Source organism: Sylvia atricapilla, chromosome 1 (assembly GCF_009819655.1).
Source record: "Sylvia atricapilla isolate bSylAtr1 chromosome 1, bSylAtr1.pri, whole genome shotgun sequence".
Classification (NCBI taxonomy): Eukaryota; Metazoa; Chordata; class Aves; order Passeriformes; family Sylviidae; genus Sylvia; species Sylvia atricapilla.
In genome coordinates, this window is record NC_089140.1 from 45,484,069 (window position 1) to 45,503,452 (window position 19,384).

Here is a 19,384-nt window from a genome sequence, read left to right on the forward strand (position 1 = left end):
TACTGTGCTGTCCCTAAGGGAACAACTCTTTCATGATATCAAAACTAAAAGTGTGCAGTGATCACTGTTATCCTACAGAGGCTTGAAAACACCTTCCTCTAATAACTTCTGCCTCTTACAACTTCTGCCTCTTCTGCCTCTTACTTCTCCCTCTTGCCCACGGCCTTAACTAATCAGGCATGGCACTGAGGACTGCCACCAGAGTCAAGGAAAAGGAATCCTTTGCCATATGGATTGGAATGGCACCAAAGCCACTTCTGATAAGCGGGAACGGCTTCACCAGCTGTTGCTTTACCTTCAACAAAAAACCAAACCAAAACAAAAACAAAACAAAACAAAAAACCAAAACAAAACAAAAACCACCACCACCAACAAAACCCAACATTAACAGTGAGGTAAATAACAGTAAAATCCAATTTTGTGTAATTTTCCTGACTGGTCCCATTCATTTTCCCCAGAAGGAAGTCAATTGTCAGAGGCTGGCTCTGAGATTTTATAGGTTTTCAGTATCTAGAGGAAGTCTACAGCAGGTCACAGTCACATATAACCCTATGGTGTGTCTCCCCTGGTTTTAATGGCTATCTTTGTGACTGCTGCCTGTGAAATGCTCTCAAGAAAGTAGGGTAGAAGGGAAGGTCTACAACATGAAAAATGTCTTTGCAGATTAGTGCCTTGCTCTAGGAATGGGAAAAAAGAGATGATACTGCAGAGACCACTGAAACACCAGCCCTTCTGTTTGCTGAATGCACAAAGGATTGATTTATGGCATCTTGCCACAGGACAGGCCTATAGGTCATTAACCAACTTCAATGGACAAACACTTGCTGAGGCTGCACATCATACCTCTCGTGCTGCACAAAAGGTAATGACTCATCTGCAGGCAAGCCTGATGTCCTTGAGAACACAGTTGGCTCTGCACAGCCAAGTGAAGCATTACTTAGTTAATACACTACAGTAAACAATCAGCTGAAACGATGACATTGCTGCTTCCTGCTTCATTTTAAATCTGCAGCTTCCTAACTGGATTATATACTGAAGAACTGTAAAAAAGGACATTAAGTCCTGTGACGAAACTTAAAAATGTGTAATTAAAACCACTAAATACAGGCTTCTTGTGCTCAGTGTCTGCAAAACACAGCCTTTGATCCTCCAAATATTTCTAGGAAAAGCTGGACAAAAAAACCCTATCAGAATAAAAGTTTGACTCACCCCTTCCTCTTTAGGCTAATGAAATTAACTTCTGCGGTACAACAAATCTGCTTTTATTTCAGAAATACAACCAAAGGTATGAAGTCCTCGGCCACCTGCCCACATGTGCATTTTCTTGCTCATTCAATCAAGAATGCAGGATTCTTGATGATTCACCTTAATTCCTATCATTTAGAGAAAGATCCTGTTTCTTCAACGAAATTAAGGTGACAGAGCATTTCACCTCTCCTACTGACATCCAAGCACCTTGGCAGTGTAAAAAGCCAACATTATAAGCACTTATATTATTACTGTTGCTGCAATCCTGCTACAGTTCACCAGATTTGTTGCGTCTCACTGCTCAGCTAACACCATCAATAAATGGTTTAGTCTTAATGATCTGGGAAATTTCCATTATTTTATTAATAAAAACAGGATTCCCATATGAGATTCCCATATCTGACCAAGATTCCTGTACTGGGTAACAAGTCTCAGCTACTCTCACCTTCTCCTCCAGCACTGCTCTCATATTTAACTGGGCAAACTCCATGAGAAAATAAATGCATATACATTCTCTACTACATGAGGGGAAAAGGAGGCAAGCAAGAGCAAGAGAGAAGGAAAACCCAGGAAAATTGTCCTTTCCTGTACTAGCCTCATGTTCCAGGTACTTAACTTTGGCTTCCCCTTTATAAGGAAGTTGTGATTATTATTTTCTCATGGACCATTAGGACAGGTGATTGCTCAAGAGTTTCACATTTCTTTCCTCAGTGAACAAGTAATTGTTCTCTTTAATCACAGGTTTCATGGGGAGTTGATAGTGTGTGTGATTTTCCTGGTGTGTCATGGCAAGAACACTGAATTTTCACATGACTACCTGATTAAAATGCTTTTGTGCATCACTCACACCTCTTAATTAATCTATTCAATTAGTTATTGTTAGGTGAACTGGGAATGAAATACAATGAATGCAAAGGTCTCCTCCTGGTCAGTGCACCACAAATCAGTTGGAATAAAGGAAAGAAACCGGGGTTTTGTATCCACCTTTCTTTCCCCTGCTGTGTTGCCTAAACAACACTACACCTTTTAATTTATTATTTCCAAGTAAACTCGATCAATTTGTTTGCATTCCAGACATCTCTGGAATGCAAATAAAATTTGAAGTCATGAGGTTGTAGAACAAGAAGCATGGTTAAGCAAAAGCACCGCACTCATTTACACTCCCCATTTACTGGACTTCAGTCTCCCAAGTCTTTCACTAAAAACGGTAACTTTTGTTTAAATGCAATTACTATCCAGAATCAAACAAGATCTCAATCTTATTTTGAACAGGGCAGATCAATGCATATTTGTGAGGGTTTCTCTAATTTTAAGGTAAAACTAAATGCCCTCTGGTCCTTGGCAAGCAGTTATCTTAGTAGCTATGTCTCCTGAACTGCCTCACAGCTCAAGTCATGAGCTTCCAGGTTCTGCAAGAAAAATGTACACAAATACATTCCTGTGCTGACAAACAGAACTAGGAAAGTTTAAGTAAGCAGCCAGTGGTTAATTCATTCTTTCTGATGAGTCTCAGCAAGTCAGAGTATTTACTCCATTGTTGACATATGCCCAAATACTCCTTTTGTATGCTGGAATGCTGTAAGATTACTCATGGGTGTGTATGTATGTATTTGTATATATTTTTAATGGATCCAAACAAGTTCTAAGTATACAAAATAAATGGAAATACTAATCCCTGGAAACCTTTGGTTCTTCTTTAAATTTCTTCTTCTTTTATATATTGAGAATACAGACATATTATGCATTTACAAATGTAACATGTCCTCACAGGAATAATAAGGTTGTCACACAGCACCTCTCTCACAATTCTAACATGAGACCAATGCAACAAGACTTTAATATCCATTTATACGTCTGGTTTCAATTTTGTGAAAGTACAACAGATCTATTCGTTTTCAAAATCAAGGTAACATACTCATATAAACAGTGTGAAACTGTGCAGACTTGCACCTACTGCAACAGGAAACCCGTGTGTAGAGACACGCAGCAGGTACAGGGGCTCCAATACCAGAGGCCAAAAAAAAAATCTCATTTCATGTACTCAAATTTTTATTAAAATATCTTTGGACAACTTAAAAGAAAACATAATTTATCATTTACTACATGATGAACAAACTAAAAACAGCTGTTTCACACAGCAACTTGAAATTTGCTCCTCGATGAAGCTTTACAGGCCACGTAATTTCAAATGTCCTGTCACGCAGCAGAACTGGTTTATACAGTTACAGAACACACCATACATCCATATAATTTCCAAGTCACAAGTCACATTTCCACCACCTTGTTCTTACAAATCTCATCAGCTCTCAGTGTCATTTTGAATTTGAGCCCATCCTGTTACAGAAAAAATGCAGAAATGGTGACTTTCTTTCTACACGCATCTGCCCAAGATTGTTACTCTCTCTTTAAGACCTGGGGGGGGTCAGAAGCAGAACCCCAGGGTCATTCCCCAGATTCATGGAGGCAGGATATGCCAGGATCCCTTTAAAATTAGCACAGCACTCACACAGGCCTCTCTTTCGTTCCAGCTATCTACTGAGAAGCTGAGGCAGTGCAAGGCATAAGCTTCCCTTTGTTTTGGTCTCTGGGCCAGGGAGGACTTTCTCTTCAGATTTGTTTTTTCCTTCCTATTTCATTGCTGACACCAGAGATGGCCAACCATGGCACCACAATGGGAAAACGGGAACAGCCCCTGCTCCATACGGTCACTCCAGCCCCCCAGCAGCACTCAGCTGCAGCAGGAGGGCACAGAGTCCAGGCTGCCCCCGGCATCTGCCTTCCATCCTCTGCTGAGGAGGAGGCCAAGTCCCTCCAGGAGTTCCAGCCGCTGACCAGTTCCAGCTGCCACTGCTGAGGGAGCTGCTGCCACTGCTGGGAGAGAGACCCTGTCGGGTGATGTGGAGCAAATGGATCAGCAGCATTTCACTGGTTTTGGAGTCCAGGTTTCTTTTTGTTTTGTCCTTGTTCCTCATTGGTTGTTGTTTGGGGGAAGAGGGACTTTTATAATCACAGAGTTTCAGATGCTGTGGTGGTTTTTTTCCATTTTTTCTTTCTCCACCACACGGTCAGAAGAAGAGGCTTCTCCACCAGCTTGTCTTTGTCCTCTGAACCATGTGGTCTTCTATGGAGGCCAGCATTTCTGTGGAGGGGTTTCTCTGCCATCTTGTTTTCTTTGTTGCCAAGCAGTCTATGGGATTCAGCCTCTTTGTATCTAGTGATGATTACTGTTATCCTGCCTCTTGCTGTTCCATTTTTAGTAAACTGTTATTTTTTCACTTATATGCTCTTGCTTTAATCTCTGCTTATTGGTGAAAGGGAAGCAGTTAAATCTAAAAGGGGCAGTAACTCATTTTTGGAGTGTCTGCCCCAGAAACTGTCAAACGAAGATGCACACAGCGATGGGTGTTTCTTCAGTAAAATTCCCTGTTTACATCTTCCCAGCTACTTGAAGAAAGCTAAATTAATGCTTTTCCACAGCTTAAAGATTAAATACATTTTTTAAAACAAGCTGAGGTCCCAAATAATTCTGAACACATTAAGTAATCAACTGGAACAAATATACTTTTAAAAAAATGCCAAACCACTACGAAATCACTGAGCCCATCAGTGTCAAAACCAAAGTGCACAATTTCCAATGGTTTAGGCTTCTCTTGCATTAGTTGATGCCATCAACTAGAATCAGAATCTTTATAACTTGCTATCACAAGCAATTAAAATGAATTTGATGTTTCTTAAGACTGCAATCACCAAAGACAGGATCAAGACCACATAACTTAAGCAAATGCAGCCTCATTTACTGCAAGGCTCTGCGAAGAGCTAATCTTGCAAATCACAAATGCAAAGGTTATGCAAACTTTTCTTAAGCTGTGAGACAGAAAACTTCAGTCTCTGTTTCACAGCAATTCAATGTCTCTCGTTTGAATGTCAATAATAACAACAGGTAAAAACTACACAACTGTCAACTAAGGCTATTCAATATAGAGGAAATACATTTTAGTAATGGAGGGCATTTCAAAATTGATTGAAAATTTATAAGCTGAATATATACAGTTATATTTTGCAACTCATTTGTGACCTCAAATAGCTTTTATATACATGGTTAAATTCTCTTTTAAAATAAAGGCATGACATACAGACCCAACTAACTGCAAAGACTTAGCTCTTGCTAATTTTATACAATATTTCTCTAGTTGGACTATAACAAAGTAAGAGAAGACTCAGATACCATGCTTCGATTTCTATGAAAGCCCTTAATATTATTCAGGTCTCTAGACGGGCAAGTAAAGCATAAAGAAATACAACCCCTAATCATCATTTTCCTCATCATCAAATGAGAGAAGACTGCTGTTTTTCACTTGTTTAGCTGTATTCTGAGAAGTAGTTGCTTCCCTCTTAGTTTTCTTTGCTTCTTTGATCTTCTTACTTGAACTTACATTGAAGTCCAAACACTTCTCTGATGAACGTTTGGCTGGTTTCCGGAACATAATTTTTCCATCAGCAGGTTCTGGTTCATCATCTGTAATAGAGAGTAAAGTCAGAACTCATCTGCACATGTTCACGAACATACACAGACCTTGAATTAAAATCAGTGAGACCCCTGAGAGAATACCATAATCATGAAAATGTACTTTTTGGCCATCAAGTCTTGTAGGGAAGTGGCTCCCGCTGACTGCAACAAAGTCTGTATCAATAAATGTACCTCATGAACACACATCTGCTCCATGGCAGCCAGCCCTTGAAGACAATCCTCCTGCAGTTCCTATTGGAAATGGGATTTCAGTAACCAGAGCTCTAACTCAGAAGAGACTGTGAGCAGTAGAGCTTTTCCCGCACATTCCATTTACATCCACTTACCAAAATGGAGAGATCAACTTCACAGGATGCTCTCATTCTGCTTCAGTATTTTTAAAATTCATGACAACAAATGTATTTATTTTAGAATTATGGCATGTTTTTAAATAACAAAATGGCATATATATAAGAAAAACTTTCTTTTCCTTAATATAGTCTGTCCTGTTGAGACAGCTGTAAAGATCACGTGGTAATAAGCCTCCCTTTTATTAACCCAACGGATGAAATTTTCAGGGTTTCTTTGTATCTGCAGAATCACCCAGCTATTCCAACTGACTAATTCTGCTCTAGTACATGCAGAGGAGCAGATAACAATCTTGGAAACAGGAGAAGTCCCTTCCATGATTATCAGGCAGAGTGGGAAAGCTGCTGCGTAAGTAACAGCATCAGGGCAGTATTTCTGGAAGATAAAGTATAACTGTAAAGTCGTGAATCAGACACAAAGGTTCATGCTGCAGTAGTTTGCAATTTTTATAATGTACACGTGACAGAATGTTAAGGAGCCATAGGTTCTGTGCAAGATATTTTTCCTAAATTACTTCTGTGAAATTCATTACTCAACAGAAATGTGTTTGACAAGATTATGTGCTATTTAATTATAACCAATAAATAACTTTTCTCTTTAGCAGAAATTCCTTCCTCAGTATATCAGCACTACAGCAGAAGACTTAACATTTCAGTGTTATCTACACAGCACTGGCTGAAACTTTCTTCAGTGCATTCTCAAAACAATACAACTAATAAATCTGGTATCTTAAGAGTTGTATGGTACAAAAAAAGACATTAACTTCAGTGGGAAATTTCACTTACAATGCCGTAAGTTTCAGAGACCCTCTTAAGGAAGAAACCTAGCCTGAAAAACTAGGCACCAATTCTGTCAATGGCTTCTGTGGAATGCACACTTCCAAAAGGTGCATATGGTGATGAGCTGGAGCACAAGCCTTATTGAGAACCAGCTGAGGGACCTGGGCTTGTCCAGTCTGGAGAAAAGGAGCTCAGGGAAGACCTCATCTCTCTCTGCAACTGCCTGAAAGGAGGTAGTAGTGAGACAGACATTAGTCTCTTCTCCTAAGTAACAAGCAATAGGACAAGAAATGGCCATGAAGGGAAATTTAGATTGCATACCAGGAAAATTTTTTTCACTGTAAGAGTGGTCAGGCATTGGAACAAGTTGTCCAGGGAAGTAGTGGAAACACCATCCCTTGCAGTATTCAAAGAACACGTGGCACTTGAGGACATGGTTTAGTGGCAACAAAGCAGTCCAAGGTTAACAAGTGGGGCTCCTTGGATCTTAAGAGTCTTGTCCAAAGCAAACAATTCCTTCATTCTGTGATTCTATACTAGTTTATGAGAAAATACCATGCATAAAATTAACCAGGTTTGGGGAAAACTACTTCAGTCTTGGCACATCAGAAAAGCATTACAGGTATGAAGAATTGGCAGCAACAATAAACTGTAGATAAGCATAGTTCTCAATGGATCCATTGTGAATTCTGCTGAGAGCTTAGGTGTTTTTAGATGCTGTATGTGTGATACACAAGTTCAGGAATGCCTACAGTAAATTTTAGGAAGGAAATAGAACTCCTGAAAGCACATCACAGCTAATGAATCAGAATACACTATGCATCATTTTTCTCAGAAGCTGGACCTCCGTTTTTGGGCTCTGAAGTTTAATAGCAAATAATTCCCCTTACTAATTGTTGTGTAACTACAACATTTATTTTGAAACACAGATCTTCTAACTTAAACAAGATCTGAGGCACAATATAAGACAAATTCTGAAAAAAAAAATCTACAAGAAAAAAATCTATAAGAAAAACTTCCCTTATGTGCAGACACAACCATCTATGTACTGGAGCCAGTCGCAGTGTCAAATTTATACAGTACCCACACTGCTGGGGAAATGACACAACCAGCTACTGGATAAGCATGAGGAGCAAAAAAAATCAAACCCCATTGGACACACTTTAACAAACGGACTACTGCATTTTCTTAGAGCGGTAAATTTAAAAACCTAACCCCTCAAAAACGTAGTTCAAAGCATATCTATAAAAGAAAACAGATAAACAGATATTAATTTGTAATCCATGGAAAAAGAGAGAACAGAAATTTTAATTTTACTCACAACTGTCCTGCTACCTACATTTTGAACTGCACAAAATAATTTCGTTTTGCCAACCAGATGGAGAACTGCTAAATATCTTTGCAATTTGAATTTAAACATGCAGTAAGCTATGGGCACAAACAGCAAAGCTCAAAAACTCCACCAAAATGGCAACTATCCATCAGAGCCAGGTCAGCTCTGACCTCCAGGGCTACAATACTATTCACAGGTCATTCTGCATCAAAGGAGATTATTTTAGCTCTTGGCCTGGTTAAACACTGTCAAAATTTCATTATATGCTCAAGGAGATTCCTTTCAGCAGGAAGCTCAGGCCAGCTTCAGAGAGTCGTGTGTGTTGGCAGTGCTTGACAAAGAATGAAGCAGGTGAGGAAACACAATAGGCCTGGCCTTACCTTACCAACATGTGGAGAGAGTGAGGACAGACTTAGCTTTTTGAAAGAGTTTGATATAGCAGTTCAAGAATTTTGTGTTGATTTGTTAAGATTGTCTTTTCCAGCTGGTAAAAAGACTTCACTTTATCGTTTGCAATATTACCAGGTTCTTACGTGTCAGTTGTCCCTTTTTGTTTGCATCAAAGACCTACAAAAAAAACCTGACTTATATTAAGCAAAGCAAAGCAAAAAGAAAAAAAAAAAAAAAAAAGGCTAAAGAAACAATCTCAGTGTTGGTAGTTTTTAAAACAGGGTCCTAATAATGAAAGACCCTGTTAGTATTACAAATTATGCAAAGCGGGATTTTGGTAAGCGCACTGAAACACAAAGTAAAATACATAAAAGCACAACAGGAGAAAAACTAAAATCCACTTCTGACAAATGAGTCAAAAACTACACCAGCAGATCAAATTCCCACTGTTCTTATTCTGCTATTTACCTGGATCACAAACTTTTACACTGGTTGACCAACACGAATACAGTCAGATGTTGTGCTTAGTCAGATGTTGAAACTCACTTCACAAGTGACATCAATTTAAGCCACAAAGTCAGAAATTCCCTCTTTTCTTTTAATTTTGAGTTATATATCACAATAAAAGTAGAAATGAGGGTCTGAAAAAGAAACACTGCTCTTCAGTTTTGAGAGTTTTTTTATTTAGTAATGATTTGTGTAGTTAGCAGCAGCACTTTTCAGCAGGTTTTGTCCACATGGGTCAATGAGGCAACAACAGGAAACACAAATGGCACTAAACTCCCAGGGACAACAGGAGGAACAGTGGAACCCATAAACATCTATTCAAAGACAGAAGGTTAGGAAAAAAATTACAATAACCTGGCAAATTTCTTAATGGTTTCTAAGGTTAGAAGTTCAGGTCAGCCATTTCAGATGCCCCTTCCAGTGCTTTCTGGGCATCCATTTTCTATGCATGCCTTTGGAAGCATTTACTTCAGGATTTCAGCACACTGGTGGCTGGAAGATGAGAAGACCACTCTTGCTCTGTAGTCAGTCTCAACAGTTTATAAGAACACTTGGGAAAGTATTCCTTACTTAAATACAGCAAAATTAGCTTTGATTTGGGTTCCTGCTATTTCACATATGATGAAGAGCAGCATTTCCTCTGTGAGATGTATCTGACAGAACAGCTGCTTAAATCAGAACAGCCTGTGCATATTCAGACAGGGCTCCAATAGCCAAGACAGCAAGGACTGTATTCTCCTTATCTTTTCCCTCTACTGCCCTTCCCCAGAACCCAGCATAAAGAATAAAACAAGAAAAATATTATAAGGCTTTGAACAAGAAAGGACAGCTTTTGCCAAATTTGGTCATCTGAATAAGACTGAGTGTCCCGGAGGCCATATGAAGTAGAAAAAAAAATCGATTTCATAGACTATAATGAATGCTGGGATAAACTATCTTGCAGTAATTCACATATTTTCTTTTGTGTAAATTTAATTTTTCATAAGACCATTTTTCTTTGTCTCTGAACAGTGACAATTTTTAAAATGATGCATAAAACATTAAGCAAAATCAATGCTGATAAACAAACTACTTCTTTTTAAAAAGCCTCTGAGTCTCTGCTCCATGGAGAAAAATATTTCAATATAGAAGGGTGTTTTCTCATATAAGAAAGGTTTGGTCCTAAATAAAAAAAAGATCCCTGTGATTCTACTTGCAAAAGCCAACAGAAAAGCTAGGATTTGTTGTGCCTTAGGAGGCAGCTAAGTGCAGCTAGCACATTAATCAGCTGGTTTTACCAAATTAATGAAAAAATGTTACTCATCCATAAAAGAAAATGCAAGTCATGGGAACATCTGGTGTTTAAAAATAAAAAGAAACAAAACCAAAATGAACAAAAGCTGTAGCCATGTCAAAATGGTTATAGAAGAAAACAAAGGAGAAAGTATATAGATCAGAGACAGAACATTCTAGAGTAATATCACAAACCTAAACCTGAAGACAAGATCCTTCTGAAATGAAGACAATCACTACAAGTATAAAAGAGAAGAGGGCAGAACCTCATTACTGAATACTTCCCATGTTTTGAAAAACTGTATCCACAACAGACAGTAGCACATTTCTTAGGATCTATCAAAGTGCCTCAGCACGGATGCAGTGCTGGAAAGGAAGATTATCAGTTGGGAAATTTACTCTCCAATTACCTTTTTTTTTTTTTTTTCATGTAATTTCACTAATAACCTGATTTCAGACTACATAGTAAGGTCTAGAAGCCTTCAATTTTCAATTGATTTTCAATTCTGGAATTAAAATCAAAGCAACACAAAATGTAACCAAGTCATGCAGCACCAAACTTTCTTTATACTTCCCATTTCCAAAATTGATAGCCAAAAAAAAAAAAAAAAATCACACGTTACACAAAACTCTCTTTATTAAACTGGAAGTAAACAGTTGTCTAAATACCTGCATCAGACTAGAATTCAAAATTTAAATCTAGAGGTCAGACTGACAGAGCAAAAATAGCCCAAAATGCAAAAAAGCCTTCAGCAAGTTGTAGCACAGTCACACAAACCTCCTTTCACTGAAAATTTCCCACTGGGTTCTGTCCATAGCAGAGGAATACAGTAGCACTTACCCAGTTTATTCCCATAAGCCATGAAAAGGGCACGAAGACCTCATATTAACTGCAAAGGCAGATGAATGACTAGTAACACAATAATGCAGAACAGAGGGCAGAAGTCTGCAACACTCCTGCTACCTACTTCTGTGAATTTTTTCCTCTAAATGCAAGTTATTACTGAAGGGCTGAAGGGGTAATAAGCAGAGGTGAGAAAGTCTTACAGGGACTCAATACTGCCATCCTCGCTACATACAATTGTGTCTTAGGAATGTCTTTTCCCACCAAATAAGTTCAGTCACTCTATTCAAATACACTTCCATTTCACACTGTGTATTCAGCTTGGTAGCTCTTTTGGACTTTTTTCACAGCATGGACTCCACCTCAATAGATTCTCATGGACAACTACTTCTTTTCGCCCAGCCTTACAAAATCATTTTTCCTCCTACTGTGATCACTCAAAGTTCAAGTTGCTTATATGAAAAGGAAGCCAACGCTCAGAAAGAATCATGACATTTCTTTCCAATAAGTCGGAACTTTTCCCAATACTAGGAGGGTAAAAAGAAATTTTGTGATGACTTTAGAAACTGTGACACCAAGCACCTATATGCATTACACTTGACTAACAAGACACCAGGAAGTAAACCCAAAGCTGAGTATATATTCTCAGAGGAGTTCAAGTCATATACCTGCTTAGACCTAACAAATACATATCTACCTGCAGAAAATAGGACATAGTTTATTTAGCTTCAAGGAAACCCACGTTATTAAAAATTAAGATTTCTCATCAACCTGCTTTTCAAAAAGTCTAAGATTCTCAACATATTTTCTCCCACTTCTGTTACTGACTTCTTCATTTGAATTTTAACACATACATCTCCACAGAGACAGCATGAACCTGAATTTTCAAATCCAAATGGCAGATAAAGAGAGCAGCCAAGGATGTCATATTGATAGTCATGTGCTAAGGCTCACAATGTGCTCTAAATTCAGTTGGCAGCTTTTGTAAATAGCCATAATGGCACAGAAGACGTCCAGTTTCTATGATTCACCTTTCTATTTTATACTTGTGAGGTTCCAGTTCCCATATTCTTAATTGTCAAGACATTTCCACTAGAGACAACAGTAGCTACATTCAATCTGTCAAGTCTTCTGTCAGCAAAAGATAAAGCTACATTTCATCACACCCTATGTGATGACTGATGGTTCTGGACGCTCAAAGCACTTGTCAATCGTACCTGAATGATGAATACTGAGAGAAATTCTTAACATAACTGTATCCATCAGCTGTAGCTCCTCATCCTTATTGTCAAACTGCAGCAACCTCACCCACACCACTTCCATCTTTCCATTCTGTGTAATTCTTCGTGGCAGAGTAACATTTTTCTCTGGACTTTGCTGGCTTTTGGCACTATTGTATCATCTCTTTAACTTGCTTAATATATTTGCAAGTCACAACACATACTGGGGTTGATTTTAAGCAAGTAATCACATGGACCAGCTAAGTGAACATGTTCCCAAGCCACAAAGCTGCAATTCTTTCCACCAAAGCACAGGCTTGAATCCCTCTGCCTTGATGCTCTCTTTCATGAATTCATACAATTACCTTTTAAACATCTACTCCACTGTCAAATTTGGCTGAACTAGTCAATGAGTTAAAAAATGATCACAGGTGATGACAAAAGACTGCACTGGAATAATGCAACAAAAAAAATTAATTTAAGGGAGTTTTTAAAAAGAGGATGGTGCACAACCAAGAAGCACAGAACTACACAATTATAAAAAAACAGAGAGCCTGAATAGGTACTTAATGACTTGAGATTAGGAATCACAAGTGCAAATTATTTAGGTGAAAAATTCAGAACTAATCAAAAGTAGTATTAAACAGTAGAAAGCTGAGCAAGTATCAGGCCTGCTTTTGTGGGTTATCTCTTTGACTACACAAAGCAAGAAATTAGTAGTTTGAAAGTCACCTGATTCTTTTGACTTTAGGGCCTCTTTGATTTGCTGTTTAATTTTCATTGCCTCTTCTGCAGTCAAGTCCCCTTTTTTCAGTGTCACCACTTGAGGCTGCTCATCTTCCTTGTCACTGCCATTGTCACTGTCATCATCCGCAAGTGGAAGTTGCTCTCTCTGGACAAGACAGAAATAAAAGCCATTCTGATCATCTCTCCAGTTGTGGGCCAGCTCTCTTTGGTTTCACTTTTGCAGAAGGGTTATTGAGGAGACCTGGCACAGCTGCCAGTGCCAGGCCCTCCCAACACACATTGTCCAAAGGACACTCCAATTCTACCCACTGAGATATGGCTTCCCATTGAAAACACCAGCACGGGAGTATGGGCTCCTTCAATTACAGACCAGAACACCAGGAACTTGGAAAGCAAGAAATTAATTCCTTTTCTTCAGCATCTTGACTGTGCAAGCATTGTCTGCTATGCAACACTAAGAAAAGCTTTAAATGCATGGGTCCAAATTTGAGCCTTCTATGCTGTACTGAAAACAGAACAAAGGGAAATGTGGGTCCATGGTGGCTAGATTAATAGATGTGGCTATACAAATCACTGTAAGCAGCACTGACATCAAAGATCATACTCCTGTTTCTACCCTCTCAAACTTGTGCACTGAGACAGGAGAATCAATTGGGTTTGGTTTTTTTTAGAGGACTTGAAAACTTTATTTTGTAAGGAAAAGTATAGATAGTATTACCATAATCTACTGAGTATATATATATATATGTACACATAAATATACATATATATAACAATAAACTCATTTATTAAGGTATCCTGTAAAACACTACTTAGAGGGAGACACATGCAAAAATCACAGTGGAAGCAGAAAAAAACCGTGCCTCAGGAAAGGCCGCTTTTAACAAGCTGGCTCAGACCCTACTGCCCCTGCCCTGCCTTTCCGGCCATCACAACACAGATCATGACCACGGACCTACAGCATTATGTTCTGGGTTGGGAGGGACCTCACAAGGACACCTCCCACTAGGCCAGGCTGCTCAAGAGTCCCATCCAACCCGGCCTTAAACAGTTCCAGGGAAGGGCATGGACAACGTCCCTGGGAAAGCTGTCTCACCACCCTCATAGTCAAGAATTTTTTTTCATATATCCAACCTAAATTTCTCCTTTTTTCAATTCGAACCCATGTTAACTCCTTTCCAATAAAATTTTTTTACCGTACTTTTAGAACACTTTTTCCACACCGCCCCCGGCCTCCACCGCCCGGGGCTTTTTGAAGGGCCGTTCACGATCGGACATGGCCGCGGCTCCCCAGAGCCTTCTCGGGCACTGAGGCGCTGAAGCGGCTGCCCCACAGGGCCCCCACAGCAGCCTCGCACTTGTCTTGATCCGCCAACACAGAAGCAAAAACTAAGTTACACAGACGATTTCAGTCAGTTTTAAGCGAGCAACTACGGCTCTCCCTTGCATTACAAAACCCTGGAATGCTGCTTCTCCACCGCCCGCTACGCCAGAGGGCAGAAGGCGAGGAGGGACGGGCATCAAGGCTCGGGGAGCACCAGGAAGTGGGAGCTGCCCCTTCCCACCCGCGGGCCAGGGCGTTACCTTGGTGTCCACCGTGGGGCCTTCCCGATACCCGACCTGCCGCTTGAAGCGGCTGAGGAAGGCGGGCTCGGCCGGCCGCACGTAGGAGACCTGGTTCCTCTTGCTCATGGCCGCCGTGCGCTTCCGGGCGGGAGGGGAGCAGCCCGCCCTCCTTCCGGGCGCCCCGGCCAATGGCGGCGCAGGAGCGCGCGGAGGGAAACGGCGGCGCCTGCGCCGGCCGCGGGCAGGGGGCGGGGCCGCGCCGCTGAGCGCCAAATTCAAAGGCGCCGCCATTTTGGAAGAGCGGGCGAGCGGGAGTCGCCGGGGCTGGAGTGACCATGGCTCCCGGCGTGAGAGGTGAGCGGCGGCGGCCGGGAAGGGGCCGGGGGATGTGCCCTCGGTTTGGGGAGCAGGCGGGGACCGGGGCGGCTCGGGAACTGAGGAACGGCTCTGCCCGGGTGAGCCGCCCTGTGCCGTGCCCTGGCGGGGCATCACCCGCGTGGGAGAACCAGCGGGGCCGGGTGCGGCCGTGCTGGAGGGCTCGGTGCCCCCTCAGGGGGACGATGGCCCGGGGGGTTCCGCTCCGCTGTGCCCGCGGGCAGAGCGCTGTCCCGGCGGTGTCGCCGTACCTGGGCCGTTTCCCAGAATCACAGGATAAGCTGAGTCCGAAGGGACCCACGAGGATCATCGAGTCTAAGTCCTGGTCCTGCACAGCACCATCCCCGAGAGTCACAACACGTGCCCGAGAGCATTGCCCAAATGCTTCATGAACGCTGTCAGGGTGGTGTTGTGACCACTTCTCCGGAGAGCCCGTTCCAGCCAGCCCCAAACAGCCTCTGGGGGAAGAAAGTTTTTGTAATATCCAACCCAAGCCTGACACGACTTCAGTCTGTGCAAGTACCTGTCGGTCTGATTTCAGTTCTTAAATGCACTCCTTCCCTTGATAACTTGTGCAATTGAAGAATAAATTACTTAAATTTCAATACACTTCAGTTAGAGCTGAAGAATAAATTACAAGCTAAAATATTTCTCAGATGTCGAGTAAGTGAGAACAGCCCATAAAAAGCTCATGCAGCAGCCGGGTATTTAGGCAGTATGAATGTCAAAGAGAAGGTTTTCATCTTTGCCCATCATTGTTCATTATGCTGTTAAAGGTGATCCTCCTGCAAAAAAACCTGTGTGCTTTTAAAAATTTTATAAGCAGTTTATTGTTGGAATATTTTGAGGCATTGTCTTTCATTGTAGTTTTGCTTATTTTCTAACTGCATTTTTGTAACTTAGTTTGTATTTTGACTATGTTATGTGCTTTCATGTCAGATTCACCTCTAACTAAAAAATAAGTCACTTTATCTACCTATGGGGTAATATGTGCAATCTCCTTGAAATCTGAAGCTGTGCAGAATGAGGCTAATTCTCAGAATCAGTGAGGTCGGAAAAGACCTCGGAGATCATGGAGTAGTTCCTACCCGTGAGTCAACCAAAACCCAATGTTTAAGTAACCTTGGCCAGTGCATCAGGCCTGGATACCATTTGTTTAACCTACTCAAATCCATAGAAGACTTTCTCAGCCTGCTTAGTTTACCAGTACATGATTGGCCAATACCAAAAAATGTCTCTCCTGATCTTTCACAATTTATTTTATATTCCACTAAGGAAAGATGTCTAAACCAAATTTCTCCCTGAAGCACCCTATGAACCTCAAGAATTGGAAATCTTTAGCTCAGTGAAAATAGAGTTTTGCATAGTAGTTGATTTTCCTGGGTCAAAACGAAGCAAAGATAAAATTACAGCTGTCACACCATATTATATCTTGTACAGAAATGCAACATCTTGGTGCAGTTTCACCTCAGTCTTGCACACAGCACCCAACCATATCCCTTTGGAGTTACTGCAAGGGATCTTTCTCATTTGTGGAGATAGTTTGGCCTGCCATTCCAGCAAATGTTGAAGCTAGTCCATGTAGCATTGGAAGACTTACTTTGTTGACACCTCACATAAAGATGGTAGGAAAATAGAAGCACAGAGAAAAAGGGTTCATTGATCAATATGGACCTGATTGCAATGATAACTTTAGAGCTTAAGATTTAAGAAAAAGATTCACGGCAGCTCTCCTTCTACCTCAAGCTGCTTCGGGAGCTGCACTGAAACAATTGAATCAACTGAGTTATTAGCTAAGTAATAAATCTCGTGCCATTTCTCTCACATGGAGCAGTTTATTAACTGATGTTCCAAGTGCAAGACATGCAACTCTGCAAAACAGAGCAGCGATCTGAACAACACCTTGGCACTGAGTGCCATTCCAAACACCTCCAAGCATGGTCACTCCAAGACCTCCCTGGACAGCCCATCCCAAAGTCTAATCTTCCTTTCAGTGAAGACATTCCTCCTGATGTCCAACCTGAACCTCCTCTGGCACAGCATGAGGCCAGATCCTTTTATCCTGTCACCTGGGAGAAGAGTCCAACCCCAATCTGCCTACAACCTCCTTCCAGGCAGTTGAAGAGTGATATGGTCTCCCAGAGCCTCCTTTCTGCCAGGCTAAACAAGTAACACATTCACAAGTGTGTGCATGTTCACATTAAGGGACTGCAGCTTTCTCTCCCTAACAAATCTTTCTGCCTAAGGAAGATAATTACCAAATATTTCCATGCAGTTCTGTTCATGCACAAAACAGATCTTTATAAGGCTCTCAATTTATTTCTCTCTGTACTGCTTACAGTATTTTCTATTTAAATGGGGAGTTTTGAGCAGTAATTTTATTTTAATTTTTGTGTGTCTCTTATAGGAGATCTGCGTGACTCTTCAATATCTTCATTGAACTCACCTAGGTAAAATAATACTAGCCAGTTCCCATATGTTATTTATCACATTACAAAGAAAGTGCAAACAAAACCTAGAATAACTTTGTGAGATAATATAAAGTTTTTTCTTTCAACCTTTACCTGCCTAAGATCACTGCCTTTCTGTGCTAAGATCCTTACAGGCTTACAAAAAAAGGTGCTCATAATAAAACTGTTGTACTGACATATTTGGTTCCTCTTGGAATCCTGCCATGCAATAAATTTTGCATTTGTCCACTAATTTTGCAACTGGACTCTAAAGTTTATATGAAGAAATAGCTCACTAGGAACTTCAGTCCTGTGAGGAAGTTCCTAAACTAAAACAAAAACCAGAAAGCCCTCCTCCAAGTGTAAACTGTGCCACAACTCAGAATGATGTTATACAATGAAAGCACACTTGGCAAGTTGATTTGGTGTGTCTTAAATCCAGTATAACATTTTCCATTTCTCAGCTGCTGCTTATGTTCTTAGCCCTTTCCTCTGCCACTACCCACCTGCACATTTCATTGATGAAGACCCTTTCCCACTTTTAAAACTGTTCTCTTTCTCTCTCTTGTATACCAAAAGTAAAAATAGCACTTATAACACCCTCCTGCTAAAACTTTTGTAAAAGAATGAAGTAACACCAAGTTTGCTACCGCTTCATGTAAGAATTTAATTCATTAATATTTTATGGGTGTATTGGTATTTATGGCAGAACTCTTTGGAGCCAGAGTAAGTCATGCACAGTCACTTATTAAAGCTCATAAACGTGATGAAATTGGTTAAGGATGTTTTAGATGAAGGCACGTGCTATGCTTTATTTGATTCATTGATCAAGAATTGATTTTTTTTTCCCCCTTCTTGTAAGCACCAAAGGAAAATGCTAGCAACTTTTTTGCTGGACTGTAGCATTATTTCATCCATTTGACCATTAAAACTTCCAGGAATAAGAAGGGCATCTCATGTTCACTGTGCAGTGTGTTCTTTTAGAGCTAAAATTAGATACCAAAACAAAATTGCATGTAACTGCATGTTCTTTGTTTTTTAAATCTGCCACACTTTTACCTTCAATGATTTCATCTACGAGTAGTATGATTTTCGGACAGACCTTTGAAAGACTTCACAGTGCTTAATCTGATTGTTGTGATTTAATTTTAATAGACAGCTGATCTACTTGGAAGTAATCTAATGCCTAAACATTTATTCAGTGTTGAAGGTGACGCTATCAAAGTTTTTGTAAGGGTGCGTCCCCCTTCAGACAGAGCTGCATTGGCCGACGGAGATCATGGCCTGTGTTTATCTGTCCTTTCATCAAATACCATCCGCCTGCATTCAAAGCCTGAGCCAAAGATCTTCACTTTTGATTACGTTGCAAATATGGAAACAACACAGGTAATCATTTCCAGAGTCTCATAACTACTGCTGTTTTCACCCAAGTTTTGGCAGCTATTACGCTAAGCCTTTCTAAAGATGTAGTGCATTAGGTCTAATTTTTTGCAGCGGTCAGATTGGAAATACGTTGTTATAGTACAGAATGCTGCACTAAATTCTGCTCTCTAACAGTTTTGATGTCATTTTTTTTTTTAGCTGTTATTTTTTTAAAATTGAAGTTTGAATTAAAATTGAAGGACTTTTTGTAAACATTTTGGTAACACCATTGAGAGAAAATACATCTGTCTAATGAGACAAATGTATAAAAATAACTAGTAACTGATATTAATATGTAATTTCACAGAATCACAGAATATATTGAGTTGCAAGGGATTCACAAGGATCATCAGGT

General features: G+C 40.4%; 2 protein-coding genes across 2 annotated transcripts in view; one reads left to right on the forward strand and one right to left on the reverse strand.

Annotated features, from left to right (window-relative positions):
* Positions 1-3,279: 3,279 nt before the first annotated feature.
* On the reverse strand, positions 3,280-14,920 carry KIAA1143 (KIAA1143 ortholog). The gene is made up of 3 exons (XM_066321408.1): positions 14,801-14,920; positions 13,202-13,361; positions 3,280-5,764 (listed from the first exon to the last, which is right to left on the reverse strand). Exons 1-3 carry the CDS (start codon positions 14,906-14,908, stop codon positions 5,553-5,555), a joined length of 480 nt encoding a protein of 159 aa, XP_066177505.1. The 5' UTR covers positions 14,909-14,920; the 3' UTR covers positions 3,280-5,552.
* A 422-nt stretch (positions 14,921-15,342) lies between these two features.
* The window catches only part of KIF15 (kinesin family member 15), a 34,640-nt gene continuing 30,598 nt past the window's right edge, over positions 15,343-19,384 (forward strand). Inside the window, exons 1-2 of the mRNA XM_066327850.1 lie at positions 15,343-15,482; positions 18,810-18,993. Coding sequence (XP_066183947.1) covers positions 15,343-15,482; positions 18,810-18,993 — 324 coding nt within the window. The remainder of the gene's footprint in view (positions 15,483-18,809; positions 18,994-19,384) is intronic.